The sequence below is a fragment of the Pagrus pagrus genome (genome assembly GCF_965226575.1).
Source record: "Pagrus pagrus genome assembly, chromosome: 9".
NCBI lineage: Eukaryota > Metazoa > Chordata > Actinopteri > Spariformes > Sparidae > Pagrus > Pagrus pagrus.
Genome location: NC_140193.1, coordinates 23,027,970 through 23,042,399, shown reverse-complemented (window position 1 = coordinate 23,042,399; position 14,430 = coordinate 23,027,970). Strand labels below are relative to the sequence as shown.

General features: G+C 40.8%; 1 protein-coding gene across 4 annotated transcripts in view; it reads right to left on the bottom strand.

Annotated features, from left to right (window-relative positions):
- The window catches only part of dachd (dachshund d), a 99,123-nt gene that overhangs the window by 42,052 nt on the left and 42,641 nt on the right, over window positions 1–14,430 (bottom strand). For all 4 annotated transcript variants that reach the window (XM_084362034.1, XM_084362033.1, XM_084362036.1 and 1 more), the window contains exon 2: window positions 6,958–7,073. In XM_084362034.1, the coding sequence (XP_084218160.1) occupies window positions 6,958–7,073 (116 nt within the window). The remainder of the gene's footprint in view (window positions 1–6,957; window positions 7,074–14,430) is intronic.

Genomic DNA, 14,430 nt, shown 5'->3' with positions numbered 1-14,430 from the left:
CAGACTTTTCTACTTGTTTTAATTACTTGCCTTTATCCATGTAGTCTTTATATCCACAATTCATTGATTATTTTTCAAAACTTGTGTTAATATTTTGTGAAAGTATCAGTAGTCATTTCTACATTTTTGTTGCATATCGTGTCTTGCGATATATCCTAAAATATATTTAGTAATAGTTATTTTAAGGCCAGACAGTCTTGCCTCTGCACTCTGTAAGGCTGTGTAAATGATCATACTAGTTCCGATAATGCAGTTATTATAATACATTCTTTAGTATGCATATCACTTGAAAAATTCTGACAACATGCCAAAAATCTTTGAGAGTTTGACATGGATTCTCCTCAGGCCCAAAGCGTTTCATGAGCAGACTAAACGGTTATTGACATCACATTTGAAATGATCATTCACATTTCCCCTGCAATCTCCGACTATATACTGGAATAGCAATATTTAACATGGCCGTCCACCTCGATCAAAACGGACTTGATGTGATTGATATAGTTAAGTCCGAGATTATAGACATGCGTATGCTGAGCACACTGCAGAGATCATAAAGCATTGGTTTGTCATTGTGGTATTTCCAGGGTTCTGGTGTGTCGAACGTGACTGAAATCTTTATTCATGAGGCTGGTCTCAAACAGCAGGGACAGATAGTGCTAAAGCTCCTCTAGGCCTGGCGTGTCTCAGGAGAGTCCCGCGACTCCTCTCGCCAACCCCAGCAACAAAATCAAAGAGGCAAGGCGAGAAAAAGATGTGTACCTATTAGAGGAATCACTCATAACCACAATATGGTGTATCACCTGCCCTTTTACAGAGGCTGCTTCTAGTGGATATGCAGGTTTGCCTTACGTTTGACGCAGAACAAGGCAACGTCTGCGTTTATCATCACTAAGCTGTCACGTCTCCGTGATGGGACTCAAGAGCAGCTATTAGCCATGCATCTGAGGGGAGACGTGAGTACAAGGAGAGGCAGAAATCGAACATGTGGCTCTAACAGATACATGCGAGCATGTGCGCACACAGACACAAACACACACACTGACAAACATGCACGCAAGAGCGTACCGGCCTGGGCACCCCTTTCCTCTCATACCCAGCTGATAGGCAGATGGCGAGAGTCACTCTGAGCCACTGACATGGAGGTGCATATAATTTAAAGCCTTGTTTGCATCTTAAAATACATCAGGACCATATTGACGTACAGTATACATCATGTCAGCCAGGTCCCTCTCGTTTGCAATGGGCCCTGGCTGCTGTTCAATATGCATAGGCAGAGCAGGGGGAGAAAAAAAAAGCGCCATTGCCTCATAAGAAGGTGATACTTCTCCACATAATGAATGTGGCCTCTGCCCAGTCTGAAGGTCAGCCTTCATTTGTGTATAATGGGCAAGAGTCAACTGTTTTCCAAATGAGACGTATGCAGAACAGACTGCCGAGTAAATATTGAAATCACCTCTGGGCTGTTTGTGTGATAAATTCCCCCCACAAATCAGGTGCCGCTCAAAGGAGTGCCGCAGTGGTGCCTTCTGATGCTCTCTAACTTCAGCTGTGGGAACGCTGTTGTTTATTGCACCGCAGCTTGTGTGTCCTCACCATTTTTTTTGCGGAAAGCACATTGGACTAAATTGTAAAAAACAACAAAAAAAGGAAAGACAAACAAAGGGAAATGGATCCATAAAGAAGAAGGTGACAGGTTTTGATATAATGTGTATTAAGTAAATAAAGGCTAAAACATTGATTTGCACTACTACTATCACTTTTCCGTTTTTCATTCATCATTCCGCTCCAACCTCCCCCCCGCCTTTGACTAAATGACACACTCCATAAATCGAAATCTTTGTTCTGATAATTGTTTCATCTCACCGGATCAATTGTCATATCCACATAACACACACCTCAGTAGAGTGGATGTAATAAGGAAGCCAGGGAGATGTTGGCGCCCAGCAACAAGTCTATTAAGCCACTAGAAGTCTAAACGTCAACAAGACCAATCCCACTCAGTGCTAATCTGCATTCATTACTATGCAAACAAAACAATCCTGCCTCATATATTCTTTCAAAGTCACCTTTAGATTCACACACTTTTCTCATATATACGCACGGGCAAGTCAGAATCCTCTGAGTGCCAAACAAACAGCGCATCGTGGCCGCATGTAGAGAGCCACACCAGTCAAAGAACAGAAAAGGGAACATTTCAACAAACAGAGAATAGCATGGCACTGTCACATGGGGAGCACAAAACAGCAAATAACAGAGACAAGGTCTGATGGTAGCCCTTGGAGCAGCTGTCATATTAAATAATAATGAAGGATCTATTAATATGCAAAGGAAGCAGCAGCCGACTGGCTTAACGCTGTCATGCCTCTGCATATTGTCAGGATCTTCATCATTAATTAACATGCTAGCTGCCCCATACCTGCGCCAATGTCAGAACATTCTTACAACAAACACCCCAATGCCTGTGCCCTCCGCAACTAACTCGTATAATTAAATTAAAATCAGATTAACTTCACATCAGCACACAAAAGACTGACTTTTACGACTTTCTCTAGCAGCGATTACAAAAAAATGGAGAAAATAACCAGAGCTTATCTGTTGTGTCTCTGTTCTGTCTCTGTTAGGGAGTGCACCATGGGCAACAATGAAAACACACTTTATTTATCGGGCGAGCGGGATAAGTAGGGAAGAGACACTCCATGTCAATGAGCATGGCCGCCTAATTTTATGCATGGACTGGTGGCAGCACAGCAATGACAAACTGGGGTTGGGAACAACGCGACTCTTAGGTACACTGCACCACTTGAACTGTGCTATCCACATCATGACAAATTTAGTATCAATTACACAGCGCGCTAACCTTATGACAAGCAGCGGACTGAAAGAGGAGGGGGTAGAGACACAAAGAAGTGACACTAAATTACCTGGTGCATACTGGATCTATTTTAAAGCAGCTTGAAGTGGCACCGGATTAGATGATCCACTCTAGTAGCTGACGTGCTAATTGTACATCAAAAGGACATAAATATTACAATATGTCTCCACCTACAGCGCTTGTATGAAGAACCAGCTCTCCGAGGCACTGGAATCCACACATACACACACACACACACACGCTTGTGCAGTAAGAGCCAGACAGCATTAGAAAATATTGTTTTTATCAGTAAAGTACAGGATGCACCCTGGTTAGATGTAGGTGACATTCATTTCTCTAATGGTAAATGCAGTACTCTTGCGTTATTCAAAAGGTTGAAGCCATATCCAGGACATAAATGAATTATATTGAAGCTGCTGCTTAAGTAGTGGCCAGAGTGTGAGTGGAGGCCCTCTCCACTTTAAAGGAGATGTCATCTCAGTGTGGTGTCAGTCCACAGCAAATAATCCGATTTGGGGGCCAATCTGCCTGTAATGCATCAGCAACTGGAAAGGCTCCAGCGCGAACCCCCCCCACCCCCTCCTTTCCCCCCCGGGAGGGGCATGAACGCATGCACGCATTCAGACACTCACACATGCACACATGTGCTTTCACACACATATGAGGGTATTTCCTTAAATGGAAACCTAAGCATATTAAGATGTCCTTTTCTAAATGGAACTGGTGTCAAGGGCAAAGATACATATGTTAACAATGTGTTTCACATAGGCCTCACATGGTCCTGTTAGAGTGTGAAGAAGACATCTCTCCACTGTGTTGAATATGGTCATTGATTTGAATCTAATGTGATTTGAGATATGTCTCATATCTTTGAAAAAAAATTAGCTGATTACAGTTTGCATGGTCAGACAAAATTCAAACAGAATTCCTAAAACACAGTTAAATGAGTGAAAAACGCCTCATCGGTTGTAGGGATGCAACTAACAATGACTTTCATATTCGGTTAATCTACCTTTTTTTTCACAACTATTTCGACTAATCATTTATTTTATAAAACGTCAAAGAAAATTGCTTATCACAATTTCCCAGAGCCCAATTTGCCGTTCGCTTCTTTTGTCCAAGACCCAGAAACATTAAATTCACCATCATAAATGACCGAGAAAAGCAGTGAATCCTTACATTTAAGAAGCTTGAACCAGCAAATGTTTGACATTTTTGCTTGAAAAATAACAATTACTCAATTATCAAACTGTTTTAAAATGTATTTCTATCACAAAGTGAGAACTTTTGCCAAGTGTGAGCTGCAGTCAGCCTGAGTGAAAAGGAGCTAAGGAAGAAGAACCAGCATTGTAAATCTGCAAGTGTAACACCAGGAGAGATCTGACATGCAACTGTGTGAACAAAACATTACATCGAGTGTTGGCTCTCTCTCTGCTGCCCAAATTAAATGATGCAGTGGCTTTTTCGCGGAGTCTTGGAGGGATTGGTGAAGCCTCGGGAAAGGCCGTCTGCCCACATTCTGCCTGTGTGTTCAGGCGCTAACTCATCTGAGAAATGAACTAATGCGACATGACATGATAGTGTAACTATTTAAGACAGTTTCTCAATGTCGTTTTTTTAATCATCAATCAGCACATCTGGACATGACAGGGAGATCAATTATTCGCCTGCTTGGATGCTAACTTATGTGTGGTCAATTGTACTTAATTATTAATCTGTCAAAATCTGTAAATTCCTTGACGTTCAATGCTTAATACCATCATCGAAACAATAAACGGTTTAATCAGAACATAGAAATTGATGGGAAAGTTCTGTCTTGCCACAGTTAGGAAGCTTAAGGCAGTTATGAGAACACCAAAAACCTCAATTACTTTATCTCTGCCCCCCGAATACCCTGACTAAATGTCAAGATCATAGAGTCCCTCTGGGCTGAAAGGGGATGATATCAAAAGGCTTTTCTGTTGCTTTATGTTCCACTAAATAACACGGCTCTTTCTCATCATTGTCCTTCTCTGTGTTCACTTCGGCCTTTAAGTTCGCCTTCTATATACTACAGCGCAGATAGCCAGTGACCTCACCCTATTCCCAGAGTTCAAAGCACTAGCCTGTGAGCCTCCATTGTACTGAATCACAAGGATGGCCCAATCTGTGCTTAATATTGAATTTCAAAAACCTCACAGACGCTGCTTGGCTGCCTCTTGGAGAAAAAGAAAAAAACACTTCCAGACTGTTTTTTACAGAGATGGCAAAACACGTTTGGTAGGATATTTACACGTCTGTTAAACTTGTTATACACTGAAGTCAAGCCGCAAATATTAGTCAATTGGTCGATCAAATAAAAATATGAATTGCCAACTAGTTTGATAATGAATTGATAGTTTAAGCAAAAATGTCAAACATTTGCTGATTCCAGCCTCTTAAATGTGAGGACATGCTGCTTCTCTTTGTTCTTCATGACAGTAAATGATAAGTCTTTGTATTTTGCACTGCAATCTGAAGACATCACTTGCGTTCTTGAAAACTGTGATAAGCATTTTTCACAAAATTTCGACATTTTATAGACTACACAATTAATCCTGAAAATAATCAGCAGATTAATTTATAATGAAAGTGATTGTTAGCTGCAGCCATACACTGAAGGTACATAGTTGCTTGCATGTGTGGCTATGCGACAGGGCAGGGGTTTCTATTTGATTGTGTTGATATTTTGTTTTTTTTTAATTGCTGTGTGGTATATTTATTGTATGTTAGGTCTATGCTACAAATGCATGTATTCTTATATTTATTACCCCCACCAAGGAGGTCCTTATTATAAGGAGGAGGTTTGCGCCTGTGTCGCGTTTGTTTGTTGGTTGGTTTGTCGGCAGGATTACACAAAAACTACTAAACGGATTTCCACAAAACTTGGATGGAGGATATGTCTCGACCCAGAGTAGACGCCAGTAACTTTTGGGGAGGATCTGGGAATTTTTGTTCATTTCTCAGGGAATAATGCGTAGATCTTGATGAAAAAAAAATCAGGTGTCAGGCTGGCTGGTATCTATGAGTGAGATTCTAATAAAACAATGAAATTCTTCTACAACCCAATGGAGATTATGACTCCAGCCTAGTTAGCTGTTACAGATATGGTGATCTTAAATTATGGATAAGCGGTTATAGTTGGTTTAAAATTTATAGTGATACAGGGCGGTCGAGTCTGATATTGGATTAGGCTTGGGGACTGCTGGGACTTGGTGAAGGTATGCGCTCTACTGAGTGCGACTCTAGTATTTCTTATGCTTTCTATGTTGTCATGTTTATACCTATATCTGTATATTTTGCCTTTCAATGAAAAGCAGTTTACTTTTAATGAAATGTACAATATAAATAATATTACCATTGCAGTTAAGCATGAAAAAAAAAAACAGTCAGTGTACAATGTATACTGTACACTGAATGAGCATTCAAAGGGCGCTGTTTCGACAGCACAATATCATTAAAGACATATCAAGAAGGAGAGCAAAATATGCAAATCAGAGCACTTACAGCCACCAACATCAAAGCAGTCACAATGAAGCCAGCCACAAATAGAACAAAAGCATTAGTTGCAATAAGACTCGGCCCAGGGCTAAGTTAGGGCACAAACGGTTGTTGTTGATTCTTGTGGCGATAAGCTTGCTTTAGCATCACCACTGCCTATGTACATATACCAGTGGAGTGGATTTAATCGCACTAATTAGAATGCACTCACGGCAAAATGCAACATCTACTGGAATAATCTGAGAGAAAAGATCTCCACTTCAATTTATTCTCCCCCCCTCTTGGTTTCCGGGGGGTTGAGCAGAGGATCTGTTTTTGGTAAACGAGTGAGCGGCTGGTGTCTGGTGGTTGGGTGCATGTGTCACTTTGGACTGGCTGCCATTTCGAGGACAAGCTGCGGGGAGGCCACTGGTGGTGGGGAGGTTGTGTATGTGTGTGCATGAGCGTGCGTGTGTGTGTATGTGTGTGTCTGTGTGTGATAGAAAGGAAGAAAGGGAGAGATAGAAAATACCCAGACATTGTGAATCAGAGCCTTAGCAACAATGACAGAGTGCTACCAACCATACCTGTGGGTGGCATCATGCCAGGGGACATGAGGCCGGGGACTGAGTGGGGCATGATGTGGGGGTTCTCAGGCGAAGTCACACTCTGGGTCCTCTTCGGAGGCCGACCAGGTCTGGAGCTAAAACACCAGGCAGAGGAGAAGGAGGAGAACGTGGGTGAGAGACTAAGAGGAGATTGGCAGAGGGAAGAGGGGTGGTGTGGGTGGTGGCGGCGGCGGGGGGTGTTAACATTTGAAGCACTCCAGAATGCAATTCCATTCCAAACAGCTAACATGTACTGTAAATAAATTTCTTTTCAAGGACAGTTGCTTTCTGCAGCTCAACATAATAGACTTCCATAACTAATTAGATTACACGGTGAATTCATTTCCTTTATTGAAGATCAACCACTTTTTGATGCATAATTCATAACCCGTACCTCGTTACCTGTTCCTCCGTATTAATATCCCCACACTATTTGAATTGCCTCGTTTGCATATGCTAAAATCCAGTGCGCGGCCCTCGGCCTGGAAATTACATGTTAACTTGTTATAATTATTGCAGTCAGGCCACTATTGATTTATGAGACTTTTAAAAACCAAATATGTGTAGTTCTGGTAATGAATGATATTTTAAGGTTCTTCAGGAAATTAAAAGGCAATGGCTGCCTTAGGAAATGTTCTGCTTGCTTGATTTAATGCGTGCCTTAGCTGGAAGGTGGTGTGACAGAGTGATTCAGACCTGTTGGACGGTTCTGATGGGGGAGTTTTATTACACCAAACGAGGGGCACAGATCCAGCCGTGATAAATGACTGTGCCACCTTACTGTGGAGGAGAAAAGGGCCTTCAAAGCAGATACACACCTGACTTTCCTCACATCTTACTCATTCGCTTATTAATACAGCTTCGACTTGCAATCAATACCTACTTTGCTGGCTTATAGTTACAAAGAAAAGCCTACAGGGTGAGAAAAAAAATGCAATGAGGACATAATGAGGGGGCCGAGATCCTATAGAGGTATATTCTTTATGGACAAGGAGTCTCAGCTGAAGATGAATTATGGTGACTTGACACAGGTGACATATTGGCTTCATACATTATTTCACGTACATCTCCAAGCTTTACCAGGATACTAAGTTCTCTCTAATACGAACTGAGTTTTAATCCATCTTTAAAACACCAAAGGGTTTCTGTAACGTGCTGAAACCACGGGGGGTGTCAGCTTTACAAAGAAAGGACAGGGCCGGAAATCAAACCTGCGACGTGTTGGCTGAGCGTCTGTCTGGCTCCTTTAGAAGAATGTAATTTAACTTCTTTTTTATTCTGCTAATAAGGTCTGAATGGGTGTGCCAACATGCTTACACGGCGTCCATTCTTTTGGCTAATTTTGAGCAAAATCTCCCAACGAATACCTCCAAATATGTGCTGAATATCTGGTGGCATGATACATCACTGTGGTCACAAGAAGCATGAAATGGTATTTTAGTGTTATTTGTCATGATCGGAATGTTTCTCAAACAATATACCAGGTGTGTGACACAATATCAATACAGATATATATGGTATTAAATCCTCTGTAAAATTAATTTACCTAGCCTGGGTTTTATACAGGTTTTAGTGGGGCATATTTGTGTCCTTCATTCAAATATTTTAACTCCCAGCTGTTGTGCTTTCTGAGAGTTGGCCCTTTTTTTCTTTGGAATGACGGCACACATGGACATGGACAAGTTGAGTTGCAGTCAGTGTGTGTGTTAAAGAGACTATATGCATTTTTTGTACATTGTTTTATCACAGTTGCCAAATTCTATGACACTACAGTAGAATTAATGAATACGTAATTTCTGCTTTTTGCTTTTTTTTTAGGGGTATTTTTTCTTCTTAGGTCACACAGACGATGTGATGTAGATGATTCTCTTGCAGAGTATCAAGTATCGCCAGAGCGCTGCACGGTGATACCATCATTATCATGGGAAGCGTATCGTGACATGTATTGCATCGAGAGTAGCCCTGATTCCCATCCCTAATTTTGATGATTACTGATTTATCATTTTTTTAAAAGGAAAAAGTTGTTTATGAACAACAAATGTCTAAAATGAAATTAATGTAACCAACTGATGAGCTGTTCCGATTTGTCAAGGCTCATTCTGGACTTTATCATCCAGCACAGTATATGAGGCTGTTTGTGTTACAGCACATTTCACTACATTTCCCAAAGGCAGTATCTACAGAGCGATGCAGCGTTTTAGTTCAGATACCACACAGCCTCAGTAGTTGAGTTTATTCAGCCGTGTCTTGTGAGGTTTATTTACCTCAGTCCTGCTAATAGAGTGCACTCGCTGTATCTGTCTGAATGTGCTGACTCTTCTCATATACCGGCTCTGGAGGTTTTAGGACTAAAAGCAGACATCCACCCAACTGTGTCCCTTTGGAGGGAAAATACAAAAGTGATAGAAAGAAGTGGCGAGAGGGAGAGCGGATGGCAGAAAGTGAAAGGAGGGAGAGGGAGAGAGAGAGGGAGAAAGCAAGAGAGAGGCAGAAAGAGAAATGAGTGCCGGCTCAACCCAGGAACGTCTGGAAATGTAATTCCTATTTCTATAGAAGCACCTCTTTGATCTTATGAGAGGGAGAGATCGCACACAGTTTTGCTGTCATCACTTTCACTTGTACTCTGGCTGAATTATTTATGAAAGACCTCAATAGAGGGTATGTGATGGGTAAAAGGCTTTTTTACCAACAATACTAAAAGCAAAAAGGCCCTCGAATGGACAAAAAAATGTCACATCAACCTTAGATCATGTCAAAGGATGTGAACCCAGGTACAAAGACCCAGTTAAGTAAAGGTAATGTTTAGATAGGCTGCAAGGGAATCTGTCTGTGTGTTTAAAGGGATAGCATTTCAGCTACTCTCTGCACACAAATAACACCGGCTAGCCATGAAAGCGATGCACCAATTGAACAGGAGCTTTGAACTGAGGAACCTCCGAGCAACAGGAAAGCCTCTCAGAAATGAAGGTTATCGTCTCCTTTTCTTATGACCGAGTGGGTTTATGCATGGACTTTATTATACAGGGTGTGCCACTGCTGTTTTAATCTTTTATTCCATGTTTTCACAGCCTCGTGATTCATTTAGCTTAGCCTTAATGTCTCTTAACAATATGTTATTTAGTTCCTCGAAACGCCACAGCTGAGGAGTGCATGCTAATGCTGGTCAGAGCCATCCAGGCTAATAAGCTGGGTCCAGAGAGGAACTGAACCTGGCCTCAAACAAAAGAGCCAGGCTATTTATCAAGCAGCAGATGCTGATTCCCTAAATAGCCTGGCACAGAAACTGCTCCAAACTAGGCCATTATTGCACAAAAAAGATAGCACAACTGGATTTATGATTGGAATTTTGCTACTTCTCATGTCTTATCCGCTGTTGTTTTTTCTAATCTCCCTCGCTTTCTTTTCATTTTCTCTTCTCTACTTTACGTGTTTGAGCAAATACGGACCTCTGGCTTTTTAGAGTTGGACTTATTTGGACAATATTATTTCTGTATTGGAGGTCAATCATGAAAGAATTTTATTCCCTCCTTTATTTATATTTACACTAAAGATACTCAGGGCCCTCATAACTCTGGCTTCAATTAGGGAAACAAAATAGGCCCCACCAGCTTTGGGCTGGGGCCACAAATATGTTACACATCTATTCTCTCTTTTTTGTTTCGCTACCATGGTGAAAAGAAAATAGCGGTGAACTTTCCCTGAACCAGACTTCCTTTAATGGCCCGGCCGTGTGTTGACCCAGCAGAGTCGGCTGGAACCTGATACTATCCAACACACTACACTGCGCAGGCAATCAGATTACACGGGGCCCAACAATACACTCCACACGAGTCCAATTTCAGCGCTACAATGCAATAAAAGCACAATAATTAAATTCGCGTTCTCACCCCGTTTACAGGAAGCCAACACGAGGTGATAGGTATAATAAGAGGTATAATATCGCATGAGATATCAGGACGTTTTCTGATCTCGTGGCAAAATTCTGACATCTCACTATCAGACTCTTTTCTGTCGACGGAAGCAGTGACTGAGATCTTATTACCCAGAACGCTGTTAATGCAGTGATTATGATCTGTTATAAATCAATTGAAACCACAAATGTAATGTTTAGCCCAGTGAGCACACTCCCTTAGTGGATTTAGTTACACACAAAAATCGTCTGCTCCTCCCATCTTCGGATATCTTTAGGAATTCAACCTGATTATGTCAATAGTGACTCCGGTTTGCAGAGAAAGAGCATAATATTATTTCCTGGTGGTTATGATTGAGCCATTAACCTTTTATCTCAGTCTTTTGTTTGACGTTTCTAAAAGGTAAGGATGAAGATATTTATTCCATTTCCGCCCAGTCGGCCAAAACAAGCGAGTGAATCATTCCGTCTGGGGCTTGTGTAAACAAAAGGCCTCTCCAGGTCTCTGCCAATCAGGCCTTATAAAATATTAACCCAATGTCATTGCCCTTTTAAAATCTCTCACCTAGAATTCCCTAATTGTTCCTTTTCTTTATCTCTCCACTGCAGAGAGTAAATAAATTAACAAAATAGCTTTTATCGCCCTGAGTAACCTTTTAACTGAAGGATTATCTGGGGTTTATTTTTCATTTCTCTCACAGCGATAGCAGAGCATGCCCCATTGATTGGTTTGCTGGGGTGGTGACCAGCCATGAAAACAAGGTCTTATTGATAAAACAAAGCAGCTTCTTACCTTTTAAGTGCCAGGTCAGGCAGAAATTCAGAGGCCTCAGACCATCAGGGGGCCTGAATATGCTGAGTTTATAGTTTTTCTGTATTTGGTTCAATCAAACAGTTTAACAATATGCGCGCATCTCCCCCGAGAGGTTAACTATGTTTGTTGAAAGACAGGGATAACATGGCTGTGGTGTATTACTACCAATTTAAAATCCCCACAGATAAGACATCAGGGACGGCTGAGGCGAAAAGATGAAATGTTTAACTTAATTCCTTGAAATGAGTTATTTTTGTTTGTCTTCTCTGCTCTGAAGAAACGGCTGCCTTGTTGCATTCAAAGGGAGACTGACAAGCACGTGTACAAATGACATTACAGTCAATAATCAACAGATACTGATTCCCCACTGTGGATTTGTGGTGATAACATATTGTCTAATTAATTATCAGCTGATTTGAATGTGATCTCAGTTCTCTGATTCCCACCTTGACTGGAGAACACCGTGTCAGCAAACACAGAAGCACAGATAACACAGTGCTCATGCAAACTAACAGATGAGGAACTAAGAAGTACTTTATTAATAACATACGTGGTTCCTTTTGGAGAGGATATCTTTTCTGAAAAGCCTTGCAATAATAAACATGATTTGACATGATTCATCGTTTAATTCATTCCTCAAGCAGAAAAGTCAAACATGTTAGTGTCCTAAATGTGCAAATCTGCTGCTTTTCTCTGCTTTTGTATGGATATATAAACTGAATGTCTTTCAGTTTTAGTATGGATGGGCAGAAAATTAAAAGTGAAAAGGTTTGTACAGTGTCATGATAGGAACATTCATGCTCTTTTCAAGCCTTTTCAATGTACCTCAACCAAAAACTTTCTAGACTGTTGAAATCTTTATCATTACATCTAAATTGTTACTAAAAATGCAAAGGGAAAAATGTACAAAAGTGTACAGAACTCATTTTTGCCCACAGCAATCAGTGGATATTGTCAATTTGTTTTGTACCAGCTGTTAACTTTGATAGTATGTTTTGATTAGAATCATTTAATTCTCACTGATTTAGACGCCAGGAGACGATAAACTAATATGACAACAGGAACATTTCATTTCAAATATTAAGAGATTTTTGGTTTACATGAGTGATTGTGTAGACGAAACACCAGACTTTGTTGAAAATCATGCATTTTTCAAGGAGCTACTCATTCTTATTCAAGCAGATTCCGACACTTGAAAGCATAATAATTAAAATTAAGCATTTTCCAAACTTTGAAAACTTTGTGCAAACCCCAAGTAATATAATAATATAAAAGGGTTTTTTTTGTTTCTTTTTTAAAAATGTTCTGACATTTTATAGACCGAACAATTATCATTATTTTTTTAATTGTCAGAGTAATTGATAATGAAAATAGTCGTTGCGTAATAGCGACGTGAAGTCATGATCGTAATAACAAAACAAAACCTGTGAAAATGACAGGAATATATGTTGCCTTCAACAAAAAGGGAAAAAAAGATGATTTATACTTCCTGCTGACCTTGGCAGTCTATTGGTTGTGATGATCATAATCTCAGAGTCACAGTGTGATACATGGGAATGTTTTCACTCATCCATCTTTTTCATGCATCCATCTATCCTCACCCCCATCTTGTATCTGTATTTGCATTGAACCTATTCTTGGATTATCTCAATCAGCTTCCCCTTGCACCTGTCAAACACCGCCTCGCACAGGTAGCCACATCGCGCTTATCTGATCTAGATAGCTGGATTACAGCGAGTTTGTGAGTGCGAGGAGAGAGAGAAAAAAAACACACTTTTATTTATTAGGGGTAGGAACAGCTGCATCCGCCTGCAAACTGGGAACCTTTGTTACGGAACAATATATCACAGATCAAATGGTGTGAAATCAAAGGAGGGAGAGAGTTAGCATCAATCCCACTAAAACCCCTTTTAAAGTGCTGTCTGCGCTCTGATCCCTGTGTGGACTAATGTGCAGGGTTGAGATCAGTAGTAGTTGAGAGAGTGGGTGCCTTCCTGGTGCCTTTGTCTGGGCTCAGACCTGACTAGAACCACGCTGGGTGAGGCCATCACAGAGTCCGATGGCACTGAGGAACTCTGAGCCAGTCACGCTTCTTCCGCTGTCCTCAAGTCTGTGTCATGAAACCGCCGCCGCGCTTCGGGAGAAAACCACTGTTACAGTAGCTACAAAGAGCTTACTCTTGTAATCACATTCTATTAGCGCTGTTTGAAGCCTCTCAGCTGTGAAATAGAATCTAAAAAAGATCTAAAACACGATAAATTGCTGATTATTCCCATGCATCATTAATGTTAAAAGCTGATTTCATAATTGTATGTGCCATAACTACAGAGTCCAAGATTGTTTAGTATCACATCAACAGGCTCTGATAATGAGTAAGCAGACTTGCTACATCGCGGGAACTGATGAGGAAAGCCTAATTGGTTGACTTTTCCATGCCTAATGGATGATTCTCTTAATTAAAAAGATACTGTACCAAATGTTAGAAATCAGATAGCGCTTAAAGTAAATGCAGTTAATCAAATGTATGAGAATGAGCAGTTCCAGGAAAGCCTAAATGAGATTGGTAGATATGATTTTGCTCCAATATTTATTAATTGCAAGTGCCTTTGGTTAGCAAAACAGAACAGGTCTTATCTTCAAACTGCGAGGAAATTTCATCTAACCACTCTCACTGATCTCTCTTTTTCATGAACTGCGATGCATATGAAACAAGTCTTCAAAACAAGGC